Here is a 24,574-nt window from a genome sequence, read left to right as displayed (position 1 = left end):
TGTTGTTAGCCACTAACAGTCCCCATTAACAACTACTCACCCTCCCAGCCTGATCGTTAGCAACTCCTTTGTCTCTCCAACTGTCTCTCTCTCTGTCTCTTTTGGCTCTATCCTATCATTTACTCCCTAATCCACCCACTTCCCTATCTTCTGCATATAAACTGACGTTTTCCCAGCCACCATCAGTTCTGAGGAAGGGTCACTGGACCCGAAACATTAACTGTTTTTTTCTTCACAGATGCTGCCAGACCTGCTGAGCTTTTCCAGCAACTTTGTTTTTGTTCCTGATTCAAGCTTCTCCCCTCAAAATGCAAAGTGAATTCTATCATATTTTGTCACTGCTCTTTAGGGGCTCCTTCCCCTTAAGCTTTCAAATCAAGTGTGCTTCATTACGTATCTCCAAATCTAGGATTGCCTATTCCCTATTGGGTCCTACCACAACATGCTCCAAAAAAACCATCTTGTAGACATTCCACAAATTCCTTTTTCTGAAATCTGCCCCCACCTGATTTTCACAGTCTACTTGCATATTGAAGACCCCCATGATTAGTGTAATTATGACTTTCTTACATGGTTTTTCTCTCTCCTGATATAATTTCTGCCCCATATCCTGACCACTGCTATGAGGCATGTGCATAACATCCATCAGAGTCTGAGATAACAAGGTGTAGAGCTGGATGAACACGGCAGGCCAAGCAGCATCAGAGGAGCAGGAAAGCTGACGTTTCGGGCCTAGACCCTTCTTCAGAAATGGGGGAGGGGAAGGGGATTCTGAAATAAATCGGGAGAGAGGGGGAGGCAGATAGAAGATGGATAAAGGAGAAGATAGGTGGAGAGGAGACAGACAGGTCAAAAAGACAGGGGTGGAGCCAGTAAAGGTGAGTGTAGGTGGGGAGTTAGGGAGGGGATATGTCAGTCCAGGGAGGATGGACAGGTCAAGGGGACGGGATGAGGCTAGTAGGTGGGAGATGGGGGTGGGGCTTGAGGTGGGAGGAGGGGATAGATGGGAGGAAGGACAGGTTAAGGAGGCGGGACAAGCTGGGCTGGTTTTGGGATGCAGTAGGGGGAGGAGAGATTTTGAAGCTTGTGACGTCCACATTGATACCATTGGGCTGCAGGGTTCCCAAGCAAAATATGAGATGTTGTTCCTGCAACCTTTAGGTGGCATCGTTGTGGCAGTGCAGGAGGCCTAGGATGGACATATCGTCTAAGGAGTGGGAGGGGGAGTTGAAATGATTCGCGACTGGGAGGTGCAGTTATTTGTTGCGAACCGAGTGTAGGTGTTCCGCAAAGCGGTCCCCAAGCCTCCGCTTGGTTTCCCCGATGTAGAGGAGGCCACATATGGAACAGTGGATACAGTATACCACATTAGCAGACGTGCAGGTGAACATCTGCTTGATGTGGAAGGTCTTCTTGGGACCTGGGATGGGGGTGAGGGAGGAGGTGTAGGGGCAGGTGTAGCACTTCCTGCAGTTGCAGGGAAAAGTGCCGGGTGTGGTGGGCCTGGAGGGGAGTGTGGAGCGGACAAGGGAGTCACAGAGAGAGTGGTCCCTCCGGAAAGCAGAGAAGGGTGGGGAGGGAAAAATGTCTTTGGTGGTGGCGTCGGATTGCAGATGGCGGAAGTTTCGGAGGATGATGAGTTGGATCTGGAGGTTGGTGGGGTGGTACGTGAGGACAAGTGGGTTTCTGTTTTGGTTGTTATTGCGGAGAGGGTGTGTGGGGGATGAGTTGCGGGAAATGCGGGAGACACGGTCGAGGGCGTTCTCGACCACTGAGGGGGGGGAAGTTGCGGTCCTTGAAAAACGAGGACATCTGAGATGTTCGGGAGTGGAATGCCTCATTCTGGGAGCAGATGCGGTAGAGGTGAAGGAATTGGGAATAGGGGATGGCATTTTTGCTGGAAGGTGGGTGGGAGGAGATGTATTCTAGGTAGCTGTGGGAGTCGGTAGCGTTGAAATGGATATTGGTTTCCAGGTGGTTGCCACAGATGGAAACAGAGAGGTCCAGGAAGGAGAGATAGGTATCAGAGATGGTCCAGGTGAACTTAAGGTTGGGGTGGAGGGTGTTGGTGAAGTGGATGAACTGTTCGAGCTCCTTGTGGGAGCACGAGGCGGCACCGATACAGTCATCAATGTAACGGAGGAAGAGGTGGGGTTTTGGGCCAGTGTAGATACAGAAGAGGGATTGTTCCACGTAACCTACAAAGAGGCAGGCATAGCTTGGGCCCATGCGGGTTCCCATGGCCAATCCCTTTGTCTGTAGGAAGTGGGAGGAATTGAAAAAGAAGTTGTTGAGGGTGAGGATGAGTTCAGCTAAGCAGATGAGGGTGTCAGTGGAGGGGGACTGGTTGGGCCTGCAGGACTGGAAGAAGCGGAGGTCCTTTAGGCCATCTGCATGGGAAATGCAAGTGTATAGGGACTGGACGTCCATGATAAAGATGAAGTGTTGGGAACCGGGGAATCGGAAGCTTTGGAGGAGGTGGAGGGCATGGGTGGTGTCACGGACGTAGGTGGGGAGTTGCTGGACCATCAGAGTCTTTTCCTTTTGCAGTTCCTCAACTCTACCCACACAGATTCTACATCTTCCAACTCTATATCCCTTCTCATGGTTTCCCCCTTATCTGCCACTCCTGACATTAGATGTCTGGCCTGTCCATACTCTCTGTCCTATTACTTGTTCTGAAATCTTTAATAACCCCTGCTAAGCCCTTGCCCATTTGTTTTCCCATAATTTTCTGCACAACTGAGCCCTGACCTCCTATTAAGTCTAATTGCAATTGTTTAATTTTAAACCCATTAGACAAGCTCAACAGCTGAGTCTCCTCCTGGATCTCTCTATCTGCCTCACTTGCAGTCCTCCACCTGTCCCCTGACCAAATTTGAGGTAGTTAATCTAAAGGATCTGACTGCCTCCTGAAATGCAGCATACAGGTAACTTTCCCCCTTCCTGACGTGTCTCGTGTTCGAAACTCAGACTCCAGCTCATTAACTCTGAGCCGGATGTCCTCAAGCAACCAACACTTATAACAGATGTCATCACTGTGAACCACAGAGATACAACACATCACTTGGCCCTGCATCTTTATTTCATTTACTTAGTTCTTCATTTGATTTTGAAAAATTGCCTGCTAATCTTTTAGTTTGTAACCTGGTAAATTTTTCTCATGCTTAGATTTAATATGATGTGGAGATGCCAGTGTTGGACTGAGGTGGGCAAGGTCAAAAATCACAGGACACCATGTTATAATCCAACATGTTTATTCGAAAATGCAAGCTTTCAGAGCTCAGCTCCTTCCTCAGGCTTGGTGAGAGAGAGAGGGAATAAGACAGAACTTATAAGCAAAAAGGTAACAATCCTAAAACTGGCCACATCTTGTTGAATCTTTAATCAGTTAGGAAGGAGACTACTGATTAAAATGCAAAATCCAGATTCCCCTCAAGTCACTGTCCTGAGATAATTGAAGGTTTCATCAATGTATACAAGAGGTGACATCTCGGGTCAGATAATGCATTTTAGGTGTGAGGTCTTGCTTAGAATCTGGCTGTTTTAAATTGTGGTCAGGTTTTTTCGAGCAAAACGAAATGTATCTGCAAATTCACAAACATCTTGGATGAAATAATTCATGTGTGTGACTGTGTCTGTGTATGTGCTTGTAGTTGCAGACATACTGTTTTGCTCAAAAAAACCTGACCCCAGTTTAAAACATAAACAGATTCCAAGCAAGATCTCACACCTAAAATGCGTTGTCTGACCTGAGATGTCACCACTTGTATACATTGATAAAACCTTCAATTATCTCGTGACAATGACTTGAGAGAAATCTGGATTTTGCATTTTAATCAGTAGTCTCCTTCCTAACTGATTAAAGATTCAACAAGATGCGGCCAATTTTAGGGTTACCTTTCTGCTTATAAATTCTGTGTCTTATTCCCTCTCTCTCTCACACTATGGCTGAGGAAGGAGCTGAGTTTTTAAAGCTTACATTTTCAAATAAACCTGTTGGACTATAACCTGGTGTTGTGTGATTTTTGACCTAGCTTTATTATGAAAGTAACCATTAATGGATGGTCAAATTAGTGGTTATCACCAACCAGTGGACTTATGGCTTTACTATGATGTCACTCTTTCTTCTTTGGGCATATAATCCTAGGTTTCTATTTATTCAATTAAAGTTATAAATTTCCACACTGCCTCCAAATTCCCTGAACTATGTACTTCCTCAGGCTGTGTCTCACTCCAGACGTGACCTCTCCTTCCTAGTGCAAAACTTACTAATTGTAAACTTTCAACAAGCCCTCTCTTAATTAGAGCTGAGATGACTCGCACTAGTTAAGCTTCAATAGTATTAACACCTATTGAGGCCCTATTCAGGTTTCATGTGATTGACTGATAACTGTACCTCAGTCAATTGAGTCAGCTACCTTATTAACTGTTTAACTAGGCTGCTAAATTTTAAACTTTTAAAATGGAGAAAGAAAAGAAAGATTTATAAATTTTATCCACATGTTGCTTCCAAACTCCCTGGACTATATACTCACTCGGGCTGTGTCTTATTCCGGATACGATTTCTCTTTCCTGATTGCGCACCGGTTATCATTTATGGAAGGAAATTCTGAACCTCTGCCAGACTGACACACAGGAAAGTGACGGCCATATCCCAAGAAAGATTGTAAAAAATCTCCAACACTACATTTCTGATCACCTACTCTCATGTCATTTGCAAATTTGGAATTTTGGCTTTCAATTCCATCCTTCTTGTTAGTAAGGACAATAAGTAATATTTATATTATAACATTTAATATCTATTAAAATATCATTAATAATATTTCTGAAAATTGGTGACATCAATAATAATATTAAATATTTAATTAAACAATTATAATAAACATATTCTCCACAATATTTAATAATGATAGAATGCGTTAGTTGCAGGGAGACTCTGAAAACTGGGAGATGGGGAGATTCTGCCAAAGTAAACATCAGGACTTTATTATCAGTTTTTGCTTTGCCCATTTCTTTCTCAGCAGTTGGTCCCCTGGATAAAAAAGCAACAGTTAATTGCATCAGCCAGGGTCTGGTGCAGATAATGTTAGTGAATGGCCCTGGTGGAACCCAAACTGGGCGTCAATAAGCAAATGACACTTTCCATCACTTTGCTGATGATCAAGAGGAGACTGAAGGGGTAGTAATTAGCAAGGTTGGATTTGTCCTGTTTTTAATGTGTAGGACCTACCAGTACAATTTCCAAATTGTTACGTAGATGCCAGTGTTGTAACTGTACTGGGAGAGCTTGGCTAGTGGAGCAGCAAGTTCTGGAGCACAAGTCTACTTTCCTTTTGTCAGAATGTTTTCAGGGCCCATACTCCTTGCCGCCTCCAGTGCTTCCAACTTTTTTCTTGAAATCACATGGAGTGAAGACTGGTATCTGTAATGCTGGGCAATATAGGAGAAGGCCAAGATAGATCATTGACACTTCTGGCTGAAGATTGTTGCAAATGCTTCAGCTTGAAATTTTGCACTTACGTCTTGGGCTCTTCCATTGTTGAAGATGGGGGTATTTGTGGACCCTCCTCCTCCAGTGACTTGTTTAATTGTCCATGACCATTTGCGACAGGATGTGACAGGACTGGAGATCTTAGATCTGATCTGTTGGATGTAGGATTGCTTAGTTCTGTCTGTCACTTGCTGCGTATGCTATTTGATAAGTGTTCCTGTTTGGTAGTTTCACCAGGTTGACACCAGGTGCATGCCCACCTGCACTCTCCATTGAACCAAATCTGATCCCCTGGATTGATGGTAATGGTTGAATGGAGGATATGCCACACCATAAGGTTACCAATTGTGCTGGGGAACAATTTTACTGCTGTTGATGGCCCAAAGCACTTCATGGATGCCTAGTCTTGACTTGCTAGATCTGGTTGAAATCTGTCCCATTTAACATGTTGACAGTGTCACACAACACAATGGAAGTTATTCTCAATATGAAGGCAGGAATTCATCACCACAAGGACTATCCAGTGATCACTCTTACTGTTGTTGTTGTGAATAGATGTATCTGCAGCCAGCAGATTGGTAAGGATAAGGTCAAGAATATTATTCCCTCTTGTTTGTTCCCTCATCACCTGCCACGGACCCAGTCTAGCAACTATGTCCTTTAGGACACAACCAGCTTAATCAGTAGTGCTGTTGCTTAGCTACTCTTGGTGATTGAGATTGAAATCCCCACCAGAATACATTTTGCGCCCATGCCACACTCAGTGCTTCCTCCAAATATTGTTCAACATGGAGGAGTGCTGACTTACCAGCTGAGGTTGGCATGTGGTAATCAGCAGGACGTTTCCTTGCCCATGTTTAAATTGAAGCCATGAAACTTCATGGAGTCTGGAGTCAGAGTTGAGGACTCCCAGGGCATCTCCCGCCTTACTGTATATCATAGTGCTGCCACCTCTGGGTCTGTCCTGCTGGTGGGGTAGGACATATCCAAGGATGATGATGGTGGTGTCTGGGATGGTGAGGTAAGAGTGACAGCCATTGACATCAAGGCTGCATTCGACTAGCAAAACTGATATTGGGGGCGCAAACACTCTGCTGGTTGGAGTCATACCTGGTACATAGGAAGATAGTTGTTGTTGTTGGAGGTCACTCATCTCGACTCCAGGATATCGCCATAAGAGTTCATCAGGATAGTGTCCTAGGCCCAAACACCTTCAACTGTTTCATCAATAACCTTCTTTCGATCACAAGGTCAGAAGTAGGGATGTTCACGAATAATTGCACAAAGTTCAGCACCATTCACAATAGCTCAGATACTGAAGTAGTCCATGTTCAAATGCAACAAGATCTGAATAATTTCCAGGCTTGGGCTGACAAGTGGCAAGTAGCATTCATGCTACACAAATGCCAGGCAATGACCATCTTCAATAAGAGACAATGTAATCACTGCTCCTTGACATTTAATGGTGTTACCATCACTGAATCTGCCACTATCAACATCCTTAGCATTACCATTGACCAGAAACTCAACTGGACTTGCCACATAATCACAGTGACCACATGAGCAGGTCAGAGACCAGGAATACTTTGGTGAGTAACTCAATTCCGGCCTCCCCAATGCCTCTTCACCACCTACAAGGCAAAAGTCAGGAGTATGATAGAATACTCCCCACTTGCATGGACGGGTGCAGCTCCAAATCATTCAAGAAGCTTGACACCATCCAGAACAAAGCAGTCCACTTGATTGGCACCACATCTGCAAACATCCATTCCCTCCACCATTGACACTCCATAACAGCAGTGTGTACTATCTAGCAAATGCACTGCAGAAATTCACCAAAGATCCTTAGACAACATCTTCCAAACCCATGGCCTTCTACCTAGAAAGACTGTGCATGTGGACTGAGTTTAAGAAGACAGCTCGCCGCCACCTTATCAAGGGCAACTAGGGATGAGCAATAAATGCTAGCCAACCAGCGATGCCCATGTCATATGAGAAAGTAAAAAGAAACCCAATAAATGGGAAAGAGGGGAGTTAGGGCAATCATGAGCCAGAACAGGAGGTTGAGATCAGGGATGTGGGGTGGACAAGTCAGATCTGAAATCTAGAGAAAAACTGAGAAGATGAGAAAGTATGGCAAAAAGAGGTGGTGTGACAGAAAGAAGAGGTACACCAAGCAGAATTGAAATGTTTCGGTGGAGACAGAGTACAAACATTCATATTGGGCCCACCCTGGTTACCTTCAGTAGCAAACTGCATTTAATATTGGAGGATGTAAAAGAAGAGGTGGGAGGTCCTGTTCCCAGAGTGGCAGTAGGAGGAGCTATGCAGTTGGGGTACCTCCCTGTTCAATGCCATCTCCTTTCACCTTCACTTTCGCCTTCTCTCTCACCTCCTGTCTGTGCACTTTTGCCTGTGAGTTACCTCCTTTCCGAACCTCACTGTCCTCAAAGTCTACACCACTCTGGAGAGCCATATTATGTGGAGCAAACCATCACAATGGCCACAATTCTTTGAAGAAGATATCGGAGAGTGGCACCCAACTGTTCCAAGCACCAGAATCCCAGTTGCAGAGGATGCCTGAATACTGAATGCCCAGTCTCTCTGTCACTGTGCAGCAGCAAAGGTATCTACTTATCACATAGCCGGGTATCCCTCCTTACTGATTCTCTTACACAGTCAATGTTGTGACCAAGGGATGTTCTGACAAGTGCTTCATTCTTGGCTCACAGATCTTCAGCTGATCAAAAACTGAGAGCTTCTGAAACCTGAGAGTCGTTGTAAACATTCATCAGGCTCTTAATAAGCCATTCAAACATTTTCTTTGGCCTTCCGAGGGTGGGATATGGGATTTTTGTCCTGCTTTCTAAACTGGGAATTGCCTTAACACTGAGAATGGTCTCCTGTAACTAACACACTGCCTAGATCGGATACAAATTCACCCTGACCAATACGACAGTAGACGCTACATAGACAAGCTGCAAGATGATCAGGGCTAGGAATTAAATAAAGCAGCTTTTAAGTTATATAGAATAGATATGGAAGTTGATACAGGGGAGCAGTAGGCTTTGTGATTAACGATGATATCACATCATTGATGAGAGAGGATGAAATGAGCAGTGAGCAGACAGTAGAGAGCTTAAGAAGAAAATTAAATGTCCTGTTCAGCTGTCAATAGTAGCATTGGAAGTTTCAAGTCCACCTGAATCATATTTTTTAAAGAGATGGATTTTTCCTTTATTGCTTGAAAAAAAAAGTTTTATTTTTAACATATCTGTAGTGATAGATTGAACATTTCTGTTGACAACAAGCCTGAAGCATGGAAATATTTTTAACAAAGATACCTTGAGTATCTGTTCAAAAGAAGGGCTGTTCTAAATGCACTGTCAAAAATTCCATACTACTGTGAGTCCATTCAAGAGCCAAGAGATATCATTTTCTGCTTTCCACACTGTGCTGGGGTATGGGATGGCTTCTTTGCTCGAACAGATATGCGAAAGCCTCCCGTTGTCACATCGTGAAGTGCTTTAGCCCCATGAAATACGCAATAATCAATAGAAGTAGTGGCATCATCATAACATCAGTGAACTAGTAATCCAGCACCTCAGGTTAAGATTCTGGTGGTATGGATTCAAACCCTGTCACACAGAGGGTGATAAAGTGTGTGGAGGTAGATATAGGGGAGACGTAAGAGGTAGGTTCTTTACTCAGAGAGTGGTAGGGGTGTGGAATGCATTGCCAGAGAGGGTCGTGGAGTCGTCCTCATTAGGGGCATTTAAGCGGCTATTAGATAGGCATATGGATGATAGTATAAGGTAGGGGTGGAGGTTAGATAGACCTTAGGATTAGGGTGAAAGTTCGGCACAACATATTGGGCCAAAGGGCCTGTACTGTGCTGTACTGTTCTATGTTCTATGTTCTATGTGACGTTTCAACTCTTAAAAATTCTGGAATTAAAACTAGCTTACAGGTAACCATGTGACCATTGTTGCTTGTCATATAAAAAACCTATCTAGTTCACCAATGTCCTTCAAGGGAAGGAAATCTGCCATCCTCATCTGGACTGAATGAATCTTAACTAGGGATGGGCAATAATGACCATATCCACGACTGAATTAAAATAAAAATCCTATATCACCAACTTCATGGCAAATTGTGTTCTCAAATACTGAGACAAATGATGATCTGTTTTCTTATTGCGCTATAAAACTCTGAATCAGCTGAAATTTGTGAGATTAACCAAGCCTGTTTATAAGGTTGCTAAGTCTCATGTCTGACACTTCCTAAAAGAGTGCAGGAAAATTGTTTGCACACTGAAACTGTTCATTGTTTATGTGTAAAGTTCACGTTTTTAAAAAACAGCACGGTTTAAAGCCCAGAGATAGGAAGAACTGCAGATGTGCAGATGCTGGAGTCAGAGGTAACACAGTAAAAATAGACTGATCTATTTCAAGCCCACCAACTCCCACAGCTACCTAGACCACACCTCCTTCACTCACCTTCTGGCAAGAATGCAATCCCCTACTCCCAATTCCCCTGCCTCTGCCGCGTCTGCTCACAAGATGGGGCGTTCCATTCCTGCACATCCCAGATGCCCTCCTTTTTCAAGGACCATAACTTCCCCCCTTCGGTGATCGAAAATGCCCTCAACCACATCTCTTGCATTTCCTGCACCTCTGCCCTCACATCCCCTCCCCCCAACAAAAATAAAGACGGAGTCGCCCTTGTCCTCACATATCACCCCACCAACCTCCGCATCCAATGTATCATTCTCTGCCACTTCCACCACCTACAATCTGACCCCACAACCAAAGAGAGATTCCCCTCCCCACCCCTATCTGCTTTTCGCAGTCACCGCTCTCTCCGTGACTCCCTTGTCCACGCCACACTCCCCACTAATCCCTCCACAGCTGGTACCTTTCCTTGCTACCGCAGGAAGTGCTTCACCTGCCCCTACACCTCCCCCCCTCACCTCCATTCAAGGCACAAAACAAACCTTCCACATTAGACAGGGGTTCACCTGCACATCCATCAACTTGTTCTAATGTATCCGCTGCTGCCAATGTGGCCTCCTCTATATCATTGAGACCAAGCAGAGACTCGGAGACAGTTTTGTAGAGCATCTGTACTCTGTACGCGACAAACAACAACACATGGATTTTATCAGTTTTAAAATCTCTCCACCTCCAGCCTCATCCCATGACCAACCCTCCCTCTCATTCCTGCCTCCTTGACTTGACATAACCTGTCCATCTTCTCTCCCACCTATCTGCCCCTCCCACCTCACTGACCAATCCCCACCACTCCCTATTTGCACTCACCTATCACTATCCCACCTACCTTCCCCATCCCCACCCCTCCTCTCTCTATTTATTTCTGAGCTCCCTTCCATTTCTGAGGAAGAGTCCCAACCCGAAATGTCAACTTTCCTGCTCTTCTGATGCTGCCTGGCCTGCTGTGTTACTCAAACTCCACACTGTGTTATCTCTGATTTAAAGCCCAATTTGTTAAGGTTTTACTTCAGCTCATCTTCCAGAAAGAGTTACATACCATCAGTTGTGATGCAGAGCAATAGTCCTCTGTTACGATTCTATGACTTTTAAAAATTTAGATAGTGAGTAAAAAGTATTAGCATGCTGCATTGCGTCAATTGTGGTGCCTGTTTCATGAAGTGATTAGTAACAATGGGCAGGAACAACGCAGAAACTATGACACAAATGGAATTACAGTTTAATATATTTGAATTCGGTTTCCTAAGTTCTTAACCATGCCACAGACATAATAATTGACATTACGCATTCTTAAAGGAGTATTTGTTTAAAATAAAATTTTGTCAGATATCTATATATCATAGTGTTTGTTTCAGATATATAGTTGTTGGAAAGGAAAATAATTTGAATCCTGTTGCACCTATTTTTCAGGTGCACTATAATGGTAAAGAGCACCATTTTCCTGCTGCTGTTTCCATGCCCAAAGGCAGCTGAAATACATCCAATACCAGATTGCTGTACTCAGGCATCTCCAACAGCTATCTAAACTGGCATTAAGCTACCTGCATGTACTACTGAGGGTCTAAAGCATGCTGAACCACCCCTTTCTCACAAATCCTTAACTATGAATATTGCAGCAATTGAAGATGCACCCCTAAGTTTGTTATCAATCAGGGTGAAGGTAACCAGTAAATTTGTGTCCTGGGGTCTGATAGTCTACATCTGGATATTTGAGTTTGATCAGTTGGCAGGCATTTATTTTGTATTCAGTTTTGGGGCATGACAACAGCTGGGTCAGCAGTTACTTCCCATTCCTAATTGCCCTTGAAACAGTGGAGGTGAGCTGCCTTCTTAAATTGCTGCATTCCATGTACTGTAGGTAGATCCACAATGCTGTTAGGGAGGGAGTTCCAGGATTTTGATCCAATAACACTGAAGAACTGGTGGTATATTTCCAAGTAAGAGTGGTGAGGGGTTGGAGGGAAACTTGCAGGTGGTGATCTTCCCATGTATCTGTTGCCCTTGTTCTTCTAGATAGAAGCGGTCACGGGTTTGGAAGGTACTGACTACCAACCTTTGCTGGATTTCCAGACTGCATCTTATTTGATTTTATTTATTGTTGTCACATGTACCTAGTACAGTGAAAAGTTTTGTTTTGCATGCAGTACAGACAGATCATAACACACAAGGAAATACAGATCATAGGGTGTTTAATAGAGCGAGGCACAGAAGGTTACAGCTGCACAGGAGTGGCACAAAAGCAAGATCAACATTAGATTTGAAATTTGAAATTTGAGAGGTCCATTCAGCAGTCTAATAACAGCAGGAATAAGCTGTTCTTGAACCTGTTGGTATGTGCGTTTAAGTTTTTGAGTCTTCTGCCTGACAGAAGAGGTTGGAAGACAGTATAAGTGGAGTGGGAGGGGTCATTAACGTTTGTTGCCTTCCTGCAGCAACGAGAAGTGTGGATGGAGCCCATGGATGGGAGGTCGGCTTGCATGATGGCCTGGGCGGTGTTCACAACATTCTGTAGCTTCTCACGGTTGTGGGCAGAGCAGTTGCCATACCAAGCTGTGATGCACCCAGTTAGAATGCCTTCTAAGGTGCGTCAGTAAAAGGTGGTAAGGCTTCTTATGGACATGCAGAATTTCCTTAGCCTCCAGAAGAAGAAGAGTCATTACTGTGCCTTCTTGACTATCACATCTACGTGGGAGGACTAAGACAGATTGTTGGTTATCATCACTCCCAGGAACTTGATGCTCTTGACCGTCTCCACCTCTGCTCCATTTATGTAGATAGGAGCATGTGCTCCTCCTTTCTTACTGAAGTCGATGATCACCTCTTTAGTTTTGCTGACATTGTAGATACTGCTGTTGAGCGTCAGTAGTAGAGAAAGTCGACACTTGTGGATGTGGAGCCGGCAATCAAGCAAGATGGTGGCAGAGTAGGACACTCCACCCGGAGCACTTCTGTTCTTTTTCTTTCTTTTCTTTTTCCTCTCTTTTTAGCAGTCCTGGAGCAGCACATGGGGAAGTAGTCCCTGAGCAGCGGAAGGGGAAACCCGAGTCCCTGAGCAGCGCAAGGAGAAATCTGAGTCCCTGAGCAGTGTGAGGGAAACCGTGAGTCCTGGAGCAGTGCGAGTGAAAGCCCAAGTCCTGAAGCAGTGCACTTTGCCTTAGTGCAGCTGTGTGCCATTGCAGAATGGACTGGAGGCTTGGAGTGGAGGGGAACAGTTGCTGGACTGGGGTCTGGCACGGACAGTCAGACCACATGCTCACTCATCTGTTGTAATGTAATGTCTACTTGAAATTCTTTACTAGAGTGTAATGTCAATCCTTTAACTATGTTATAACTATCTTATTTCTAACATTTTTTAGACGCAATAAGTGATGCTATTACTTTTCCTTTTATTCCGCTTTTGTATCCAAGATTTGTGACTACGTACTTGTACCTAAAATGGTGTCATTGAGGCAGCCATTGTAAAGACTTTTCACTGTAGTCCTGTACATGTGGCAATAAAGGATATTCTATATTCTATTCTATTCTAAAGTGGACTGGTTTGTCTTCGATAATGTCAAGCTTCTTGAATGTTGTTGGAGTTTCACTCATTCAAGCAAGTAGGAAATATTCCGCCATACTCCCTGACTAGTGCCTTGTAAATGTCGGACAGTCTTTGGTAAGTTAAGAGGTGAGTTACTCACCACAGTATTCTGAGCCTCTGAGCCTCTGACCTGCTCTTGTACCTATTGTATTTATCCGGCTGATCGAGTTGAATTTCAGTGTTAACCTCCAGAATGTAGACGGTGGGGAGTTTCCTGATGAGTCTAAGTCGTGATTTCACTGAAATCTCAGGCCTCCAGCTTCTGTCACCCACTCCAAGCCCACTGACCATTCTGTTCCTGAAAGCAGGCTAAAAGCAAATTCTCTCCCATTGTTTTACTCACTGCAGTAATATGTAAAAAAAAGAGAAGCAAGAATTTACCTTCAATTATCCAAAGTCATATTCTGATTCCCTCTAAGTTCTCTTGATTGTACCAGTGCCTGCATACAGAAATTGGATCATTATAGGATAGCACGGTGGCTAAGTAGTTAGCAGTGCAGACTTAAAGAGCTGGAGACATGACTTAGATTTCACCCTTGGGTGACTGTCTGTGTGGAGTTTGCATGTTCTCCCTGCATCTGCGTGGGTTTCCATTGTGTACCTTGATTTCCTTCCACAGTCCAATGATTTGCAGGTTAGGTGAATTAGCCATGATAAAAATGCGTGGATACAGGCATAGGGTATGGGGTTTGGTCTAGGTGGGATGCTGTTTGGAGGTTTTGTGCAGTCTTGATGGGCTGAATGGCCTATTTCTGCACTGTAGACATTCTTTGATTCTATGATTCTATTAGAAATGGGAAGATTGATCAGCACAAGCACAAATTCTATTGTTCGAATTTTTGGTCCTTGGTGGCGATTTGCATATGAAATTCAAACTAACCTACGACAACTACGACCGTTTTTGCAGATTTTTTTTACATGGACCTTTTATAAAAAAGGTATGCATTTTCTCAAGCTTGCAAGTTATAACATGACACAGTTATAGTGTCCTATCCTCTATACCAGAAGATCTGGCTTCAAGTCCCAACTGCCCTGGAAGTGTGACGTAACAGGTTGTTTGAACATAACTAGAAGTATGTTTTATGTTTTATTTTTACAACATTTTTCTGGAACTGTAATGAATTTGATTGGATGTCATACTTCTTGGTACACTACTGGATAAGGATATTTTGAGGACTTGGGTCCATGTAAAAGACACGTGAATTGCAGCAACAATATTTTGTGAGGAAAATTAACATGAGGTTCTATGATCCAAATGTTCTTTTGGCATTGTAGCTTTATTTTCAATTTCCTTGCTAAAAAGGGACCTAAGGGGCAACATTTTCATGCAGAAGGAGGTGCATGCATGGAATGAGCTGCCAGAGGAAGTGGTGGAGGCTGGTACAATTACAGCATTTAAAAGGCATATGGATAGGTATATGAGTGGGAAGGGTTTAGAGGCATATGGGCTAAATGGTGGCAAATGGGACTCGAGTAATTTAGAATATCTGATTGGCATGGCACGTTGGACCAAAGAGTCAGTTTCTGTGCTGTACATCTCTGATACTCTAATCTCTACCTTCTGTTGAAGAAAATAGGTGTTGGATGTATGGAGTTAGACTTGTTCATGTGTAGCCATTCCCTTGTTATCAGTGAGGCTGACTCATTTAATTATATTTTTATTGACGAATATGAAGCCTTTTCTTCAGTTGCCCTGATTTAATTGGTATGTCAATATTGGTGTAATTTAATCAGAGTGTTGAATTTGGAGTTATTCATTATAATGGATAATTATACATAACTGATTCTTTTGGCAGGGAATGAAAAATTATAGAAGACATAACAGTTAATACTGTCACCGTGACATTTTATTTCACCTTTTTGTTCTCCTGTACATCGCAGTGCCTGCATGTGACTTTGTTCCGGTTTGAAAATAGACCCGTTCTTTTATTTTTTTACATTACCTAGAGTTCAGAAACTAACTAGGTCAATCAGTATGAAAGACAAGATACACTGGGCCCTGAACTCTGTATGTTTGCAAAATTACACATTATTGTAGTATCTTAACTGATGAAGTAATATTTCATCTTCTGTTTCTGACTTACTTCAGCAGGGGTCCATGATAAGAACAATTGGCACAATGCCGTTCTCGATGACATTGATGCAACCTCACAGACAGAAGATGATGCCTATTCAAATAAATCTGGTGCAGGAGCCCAGCACCCGATTGGAAATGTTATCGTTACTCTGATCAATTTGGTGACTTTGATTCTTTTTTGGTAAATTCACATCTTTCTATTTTTTTGACTTATACCTTTTAGTTAAATAATGGAAAACAGCAGCAATGCAAAGAATAATGGCAATGATGTACTTTAGCTTTTGCAATACTATTTGTTTCAATTGTTTTAGTTTATTGAAAATGTGCTGCAAATGGAGTTATGTTAGTTTCATTTATTTTTATAACAGTGTTCCACCATGGTCAGCTTCATACACATCTTCTTCCATTCTTGTTGCTGAAGTGTGTAGATAATATGGGTCAACTTCCTGATTTGAAAAAGCAGAAACCCAAGTTGGAATTTTATCTTTTGAGAATGGGATAGTGATGGAAACATTGAAAATAGGAGCAGAAGTTGCCTATTCAGCCCTTCAAGCCTGGTCTGCCATTTAATATGACCATGGCTGATCATCCTGTTCTTGCTTTATCGCCATTACATTAAATCCAATTAGCCCTAAGAAGCTAACTGCTTCTTGAAACAATTCAATGTTTTAACTTCAACCACTTTCTTTGGCAAAGAATTGTACAGATTCACCATCTCTGGTGAAGAAATTTCTTATCACAGTCTCAAATGGCCCATATCCTTCGACTGTGACCCTTTATTCTGGACTCCCTGATCATTGGGAAAATACTTCCTGCATTTACCTGTCAAATCCTGGTGTCAGGCCATGATGCCAGGATAAAATTTCACCAGGTGTGAATGGCGGCAAGTCAAGTGGAGATTCAACCTGCAATTTTGAAACAAGCCATTAGAAGCTGAATAAGATCTTTGAGGAAGCCACTGACTACAATGTTATGAGCCCCCTCAGAATGATTTGAGTTGTGCAGGGGTGGTATGGTTGATGCATGGTGGGGAGAGTTAGACAAATATCAGAACCTTGTTTGAATTTAAAGGGCAGCGGAGGGGCAGTGATCCCTCAGCAGACATTTACCAAGACCGTTTCATTTTGTTGATAGGATGGAATAGGACAGTGTTACAGGATATAGTCAAAATGCTATATACTTCTCCTTGAGAGGACATGGAGAACATCTATCAGCATCCCTGTTGTTGCAGCCATTTGAGTTTTACCGACACGGGTTGAGAAGTCATCCTCCACAGCAGGAGAGCCCTGAGAGGAACCCCCAGATATAGAAGGCAGCTACTCCTCCTTCACAAGGCACAGATCAACCTCTGCTAAACTGAGGTGGATGAGGACCTGATGGAGATTCCAGGTGCCTTGTGGCCCTCTTGCCTTAGCAAGATGCCATTAAGCTATGGGCAATGAAATGGAATGCAGTTCTATGCACTTTTCTAGTATCTGCCAACTGGTCTGCTGGATGTGTCTCCCTACAAGAGTCACCAGTCTCTTGATGGAGGAGGGCACTGCACAGACAAAAGGGGAATGACAGCAATCACAGACTAGATGGTTTCCTTCACTGTCCCACCAAGGATTTCCTCTGGACTTTTTGTCTGATCTCAAATATCTCACCCTGAACATCAAACATCTGCTGCCTCATGAATGATTTCAGAGAGTCATCAGCATGGACTTGGTCTCCCATCTTCTCTGACTGTCCATGGTCAGCTAGCCATGCGTGAACGTGTTGCTCAGACCTGGTTTTGAACCCAAATCTATTGCTGGCCGCACTCCCTCCAAGGTGTCATACTGTATCTGAGCTGGTAAAAGGAGGGGAATACAGATATGACACTGAGACTTCCTCATTACTCCTCAAAAGTGAACAAATGTTGCCATAGAGTTGGCAGCTCCCTGATCTAGTGAATGACCTGCTTGAAAAAGCAGAATGAACAGACCTCTAGATCCTCTGGACAGGAGTCAGAGAGTTGATTGCAGCTCAAGCAGGTCTTTATTAATTGGAAGCTGCATGCATACCTCATGCTGCTTTCTCTGTGGCCTTTCCTAATGTTTCTTCGTCTGATGGTACGTCCACCTCACATTAAGATGGTTGCCCTTGTATATTTCCAGCTGTAGTGCCTTCCCCTCCTCTTTGGGAGTCAGGATGGTGATGATCAGGGCTGTTCAACCATCTCTCTAGCATTCAGAAACACAGGGGAATAACGTTGCTGACCACTGTAGAACAAACTCAATGTTAAATCACATTGCCTGAACACTCCCGCACATCCAGCCAATAACATGCATGTGGTGTTGGGCTGATCTGGACCTGCCTGGCAAGGAACAGCAGTGCCTGGCTTATACCCCATGGCAAAGCTACAAGCATTCCTTTCCCAGGAGATCCTGCACTCTGTTCCCGTGGTCATTGCCTGCAATTGGTGTTGCAGTTCAGTTCTCCAGTAGTCTGATATCTGCTGACTTCCGTTGTATTCTCCCCCAAGTTTTGCTCAGAACTATAGAAAGGTTTTAGCACAGAAAGAAGACAGCCAGCCTATCATGTCTGCACAAACCAAATGGTTAAGTCACCATAGTCTTTTTTTCTCATTAGACAGAGAGAGAACTGTTAGAGATTCAACTTGAAAGTCACCATGCCTCAGGCAAGGGGAAAGGTTGAATAGGAGAGTACTTCATGGTGACCTTAGCTAATGCAGGAATTGAACCCATGCAGTTGGCATTACGTTGCATTGCAAAGCAGCTGCCCAGCCAACTGAGATAAATGACCCACGAAACAAACTAGCCACCCATTCTAATTCCACTTTCCAGCTCCTAGTCCATAACCTTGCAGGTTACAGCACTTCAGGTACAGACTGAAATTCCTTTTAAACGGGTTGAGGATTTTCACATCACCCGCCAAACTGGGCAGCAAATTCCACGCACCTATTGCCGTCAGAGTGAAAAAATGTTTTCCTCATGTCCCCGCTAATCCTTCTACCAATCACCTAAATCTGTGTACCCTCGTGATTGATCTCTCTGTTAATTATGCACCTCTCCCTGTCCACTCTATCCAAACCCATTATTTTGTACACATTGATTAAGTCACCCCTCAACCACCTTTGTTACCAGAAAACCAGTACTTACCCATCCAATGTTTCCTCATCACTGCAGTTTTCAAGCCACATTCTTTTAAATCCTCTCTGTACTCTCTCTGGAGCAATTGTCTCTTGCCCATAATGTTGTGACAGGGACTGCACGTGCATCTCATGGTTTGAACTATCCAGTGTGTTATATTGTGCCAGAATTGCATCCCTGCTTGGTTAGGCTGGGAGGTTTCCTCCTCCTGTCTATGGTGAAGAGGAACTGCCCGCTAACCCAGTGGTCTGGAGGAGAATATGCAGGAACTAATAACTGAATGGTGGGACCATCTGAGTTCTGGTTTCCTCCATACCCACAAGTGGGTTCTGATCACATCCTAGTTGACCAATGACAGTTGCTAATATGATGCTGGCTAGGAATCTGTAGTAAAGAATTCCACAGATTCCTCCGAGAGAAGAAACTCCTTCTCATCTCTGTCTTATATGAGCAACCCCTTATTCTGAGATTATACCCTGTGGTCCTCGACAATCCCAAAAGTGGAAACAACCTTTCCACATCTACTTTATTAAGTCCTTGAAGAATCTTGTACGTTTCAATAAAATCACCTCTTGTCCTTCTATATTTCAATGAGTACAGATCCAACCTACTCAACTACTCTTCATTGGACAGTCCCTACATGCCTGGTATCGGCCTTGTGAACCTTGTCTAGAATGCCTCCAATGCGAGAATATCTTTTCATATTGCCATATGTGCTTCAATATTTCCTTCACAGAAATGTGGCAAAGTATTTCAGTAAAGGTGCAACAGGATATAAAGTTGTGCCAAAAGAAAAATCAAATAATTTGGCCATAATAAACGTTATTAATCTAATTCAAAAAGTTAAATGGTTTGAAAACAGCAAAAGAATAAAAAGAATTTGAGATTCAGGTTAGCTCTCAACAGCTGGTACTCCTCCATGCAATCCAGAATGCAATGTATTTGCATGTTTCAAATCATATGTAATGAAAGTGAATTGAAGTATTCCCACAAAGTACATTTCCTAAACATTCGGTGAAATAGTATGTCAGACTGGTGCAAAAACATTTTTCTATTTGTCAATTAAGCTAGTCTCAATTTATCTTCTCCTTATATTTCTTTCTTCTTATATTTTAATTTTCTCATGACAGAGCTTCAGAAAAAAATTACTATAATTATCTACACCATGAAATAAATAAAGGTTTTTAAGGTTTTAAAGTGGAATGTAATCAAATAAAACATTTGAAGTAATTCATTGACATTGTGTGTAAGATGTACAATCGATCAGTTGGTTTTCAAATTGCCTGTTGGCTCCAATGAGTTAGAGACAGAGTGGGACATAAAGCAGCACCCAGGGCAGTGTATTTTACAGCAAACCATCAGCACAGTTGGTTTCAAAAAGTCTCTGTGAGCTACACAAATGCAACACTATTGCAATGTCTCCTGATAGAGCAGGGTGATTTTCCTTTGAAAGTATAGTGACTGAAGGACAGTTTATGTACGTGTAAAATCAATCCAGTCACTTAACATCTTTAAATGTGGTTGACCAAGAAACTATCCAAACTTCCCCATTCTGGCCAGAAATACTGTTGTCGCTTCCTATAAACAATAATGTTTGAAACAACCGTTTTAAAATGTTCGAACATTTTAGCTGGATTGGTACATTGGTTTTTAACAAAATAATGGTTATTTCATTACAATAAATTATTTGTTTGCAATGGGTACAGAAAACTTTAAAACAAAACTTATGGTGCTCCATTAAATGTCATTGTTGTAAAACTTTTTAAAAAATTCTTTGTAACCAGTTAATGTAGTGGTCGATAGATGGGTCTATGTTGCTTTTTAGCTTCTGATTCCTTTTCTTTACTAGTATGCATGAAGTGTTGGTTTGTATGTGCTTATTTCATTTTGAGTTACCATTACACAGAAAATGTTAAAATTTTAAATAACTTTGAAAGATGACGGTTCTAAACTACTTTTATTTGCTAAGACAATCAGCTACTATATAAATATGAAAATATTGATTTTGATGGCTGAAGGATCCATTTTCTGAAAACTGAGCTTGCATTTGAACAAGAATATTCCATTCTACAATTATCTATTGTTAAATATGAAATAGCACAGTTCTCGTTCAAGTGAAATGTTCTTCTGTGAGAATAATCAATCTGACAGCTGTGGTAAGCAAAGATTATTTTTAAGAGTCTTACAAATATAAGCTGGCCTTTCAGCCTACCATCTCAATGCCAACCAACAAACACTAAACTATAGATCTCCTCTAAACCAATTACTCTTCACCTTAGCATTATGGACTCCAATCTTAGACAAGTCTGCCTTGAGGAAGAGATTCTCACAATCTCCTCTTTCTATGCCTCTCATAATTTTGAATACCTCAATCAGATCTCCCCTAAGCTTCCTCTGCTCCAAGGAAAACTGTCTCTCCTCATAACTGAGAATTTTCATCCCAGGCAACATCCTGATGAATCTCCTCTGCACCCTCTCCAGTGCAATCATGTCCTTGTAATAGTGCAGTGACCAGAACTGCACGCAGTATTGCATCTGTGACCTAATGATGTTTTATAAAGTTGTAACAAGACTTTCTTATTTCTATATTCTATGCACCATCTGATGAAGGCAAGTATCCCATATGCCTTCTTCACCACCTTGTCTACCTGCGCTGACACCTTCAGGGATCTATGTACACCAAGGTCCCTTCATTCCTCAGTACTCCCTAAGGACCTACCATGCATTGGATGCATCCTTTTATTTTTAGGCCTCCTAAAAAGCATTATCTCGTACTTATCCGGATTAAATTCCATTTACCGTTGTTCTGCCCAATTTACCAGCTGATCAATGTCAGACTATAGCCTGAAACCATCTTCCTCACTACCAACACCACCAATTTTCATGTCATCTGCAAAATTATGAATTATACCTTCTTCTTTCAGATCCAAGTTGTTAATATCCATAACTAACAACAAGGGCCCCTGCACTGAACACTGTTGTCACCACTGGCGAGAAGCTTCTAATTCGAAAACAACACTCCACCATCACCCTTTGTTTCCTATTTATAAGACAGCTCTACATCTGGTTTGCCAACTTGCCTTGGATCCCATGGTCCCTTATCTTTCAGATTAGCTTTCCGTGTGGAACTTTATCAAAGGCCTTACTGAAGTCCATGTAAGCCGCATAAACTGCACTAGCCTAATCAATAAATTTCACCACCTTTTCAAAGAAGTCAGTTAAATTAGTTAGCCAGGATCTCCCTCTAACAAGTCTGTGTTGACTATCCTTGATCGATCCCTATCTTTCCTTGTGTGGTTAATCCTGTCCTTCAGAACTTTGCCCAATAATTTCCCTTATACTGATGTCAGACTAACTGTTTGGTAATTACCTGGATTATCCTGCTGCCCTTCTAGAACGAAGGAATCACATTAACCATCCTTTAGTCATCTGACCCTTCACCTGTGGGCAGTGAAGTATTAAATATATCCCCCAGGGACCCAGAAATCTCCACCCTTGCCTCCCACGGCAGCCTGGGTACATCTCATCAGGCTCTAGGGAATTATGCACTTCTGTGCCTACTAAAACATTTAATACCTGTTCCTTATTAATCTTAATGTGTTGTAGAACTTCACCATCCCAACTGAAATCCCCAACTACAATGCCTTTCTCTGAATGAGATGAGAAGGACTCATTTAAGGTCTCACTCACGTCCACTGGCTTCATGCACAGGTTGCCACTTTGGTCTTTAATAGGTGCCACACTTTCCCTGGTAATCCTCTTACTCTTAATTTATTTAAAAAGCCTTGGGGTTTTCCTTGATCCCATCCACGAAGGATATTTTGTGGCCCTTCTTTGCCTTCCTAATTTGCTTTCTAAGCAATCTCCTATAATCTCTATACTTTTGAAGGGCCTCTGCTGTTTTTATTGCACTGTACTTGACAAATGCTTCCTTCATTTTCTTTATCAGATTCTTAATATCTTTTGACATCCAGGGTTCCCTGGATTTACTGCCCTTGCCCTTCACTCTTTGAGCAACACGCCGGTCTGTCACTATGCTACTTTTAAAAGACTCCCACTTTCCAAATGTGGACTTAATTGCAGGTATTTGCTCCAGTGTATGTTTGCCAGTGCACTTTGTCAAAACAGGGATAGTAATGATGTCAATCATTTGACACTTAATGAGTTTATAGTTGTTAAATGCAATAAGTCTTAAGTCTCAAGCAGTAAGTAACAATGGCCTGGATGTTCAGCTGGCGAGATAGTTGTTAATCCAATATAAATAGTTACATACAGGACCCTGCAGAATCCCCATCATAGCAAACTCCAAATGAATTGCCCAGGAAATTGACGATTCCACTTGGCAATTCCAATATTCCTGGAATCCTCTGAGAGTTCCACTTAAACAGGATAATTGAAAGGGTTCTGCTGAAATTGACTAAATGGTTTCTTAGGAGAATATTTCATACACCTTCTTAAGTCCTGAGTAGCTATGCAACACATTCACACAAACCTAAATACAACTCTCCCAAACTGTTTACATCCCTCAGACCATGACCTGCAAAGTATCCTTTTGCCCCGGGAACCCAACACCCTGGCCTGCTCTGGACTACACCCTCTTCCTCTGCCACCTTTCCACTGCCACTTTTCCCCTTCTCCAGACCTGCTTCCTTCCCTAGCTCCGGACACAACGCTCCACTTACCCTGCTCTTGATCCATAACCTCTACCTTCCCGTGTTTCAGATCGACTGCTGTCCATTTCTCTGCTGTGGACCCAATTCACTTGTACTCCCTGGGAACCCAGCCACTCCTTTCCCAACCACCAGATCAAACCACACTCCCTACTCCACTGTACGCACCCCCGATGTTCCTCCATCCATGTGGGCCAAGATAGTCCCAACCACCACAACCGACAGTAAATACTGCATCAGTTACCTGGCCCCCATGTCACATCAGCCTTGCAGATTTCCTCCGGCATTCCACCTACTTGGCATTCTACCATCCTCCCATACCTTACCCTAGCACCTAAACCCCTATTTAGATGCCACCCTTTACCTATCCACTTAGCATCATATCACTGGGCACCCTACACATCTGGCATCCTACCCTCCCATCACCCAACCTTTGCACTTATATAAATATCCTCTGACAGCAGATGCCAAAATGTCTCTGACTTGCTGAATATGTCAGCTGACTACTGTGTAAAGGGATTGGGGTGAACCCATTGGAAAATCTGGCTCAAGTTCTCCACAAGTGAAGATTACATCCAGCACTCAGTAGAGAGGTTATATGTTGGATTTGGTGCAGTAATTGATTGCTGAGTAAAATCATACCAATGAAACTATTATTAATAAGGATTGCTTAATATGCTTCACATAGCATTGAGAAATTTGTTTTTTAACAAATTGATACTGCAGTGAGAGAAAACTGGATGACCAAACCAAGCGATTAGTTCTGGTTGGTTGCAAAAATTCCCTAAATACCTGATATGTACATTGTGAGGTACACTTTGTTATGTAATTTAATTATGGGTCTGAGAAACCCTTTGAAAACACTTTGTTGGGACATTCAATGTAAAATCCTTCTGAATGAACCAGCCAGCATAAAGGTTGAGATCAGCTGGTGAAGATGACAAAGGAATATTTGACTGTAATTGTCTGTGAATTGTGACTCAAGCATTTGAGTGAGCTGAATAGTCTGATGGAGAGTGCTGTTCTTGTTGAAAATGGGAGCAACAAGAAGGACAGACTGGGAATACACTAGATTTGGTAGCAGTACATCTCTGGAGATTGTTATTCA

The 24,574-nt window shown here is 42.7% G+C and overlaps 1 protein-coding gene across 2 annotated transcripts in view; it reads left to right on the top strand.

Moving 5' to 3' along the window:
- Positions 1 to 15,919, top strand: part of gpc5a (glypican 5a) — an 859,383-nt gene extending 843,464 nt beyond the window's left edge. Inside the window, exon 8 of one of the 2 annotated variants that reach the window (XM_048598178.1) lies at positions 15,678 to 15,919. In XM_048598178.1, coding sequence (XP_048454135.1) covers positions 15,678 to 15,847 — 170 coding nt within the window. In that variant the 3' untranslated portion in view covers positions 15,848 to 15,919. Of the gene's footprint in view, positions 1 to 15,674 lie in introns of both variants that reach the window. The other variant, XM_048598177.1, reaches the window with a different exon arrangement.
- The last annotated feature ends 8,655 nt before the right edge of the window (positions 15,920 to 24,574 follow it).

The sequence above is a fragment of the Rhincodon typus genome, chromosome 6, assembly GCF_021869965.1.
Source record: "Rhincodon typus isolate 14 chromosome 6, sRhiTyp1.1, whole genome shotgun sequence".
Taxonomy (NCBI): Eukaryota; Metazoa; Chordata; class Chondrichthyes; order Orectolobiformes; family Rhincodontidae; genus Rhincodon; species Rhincodon typus.
This window is presented reverse-complemented; position numbering and strand designations above follow the sequence as displayed.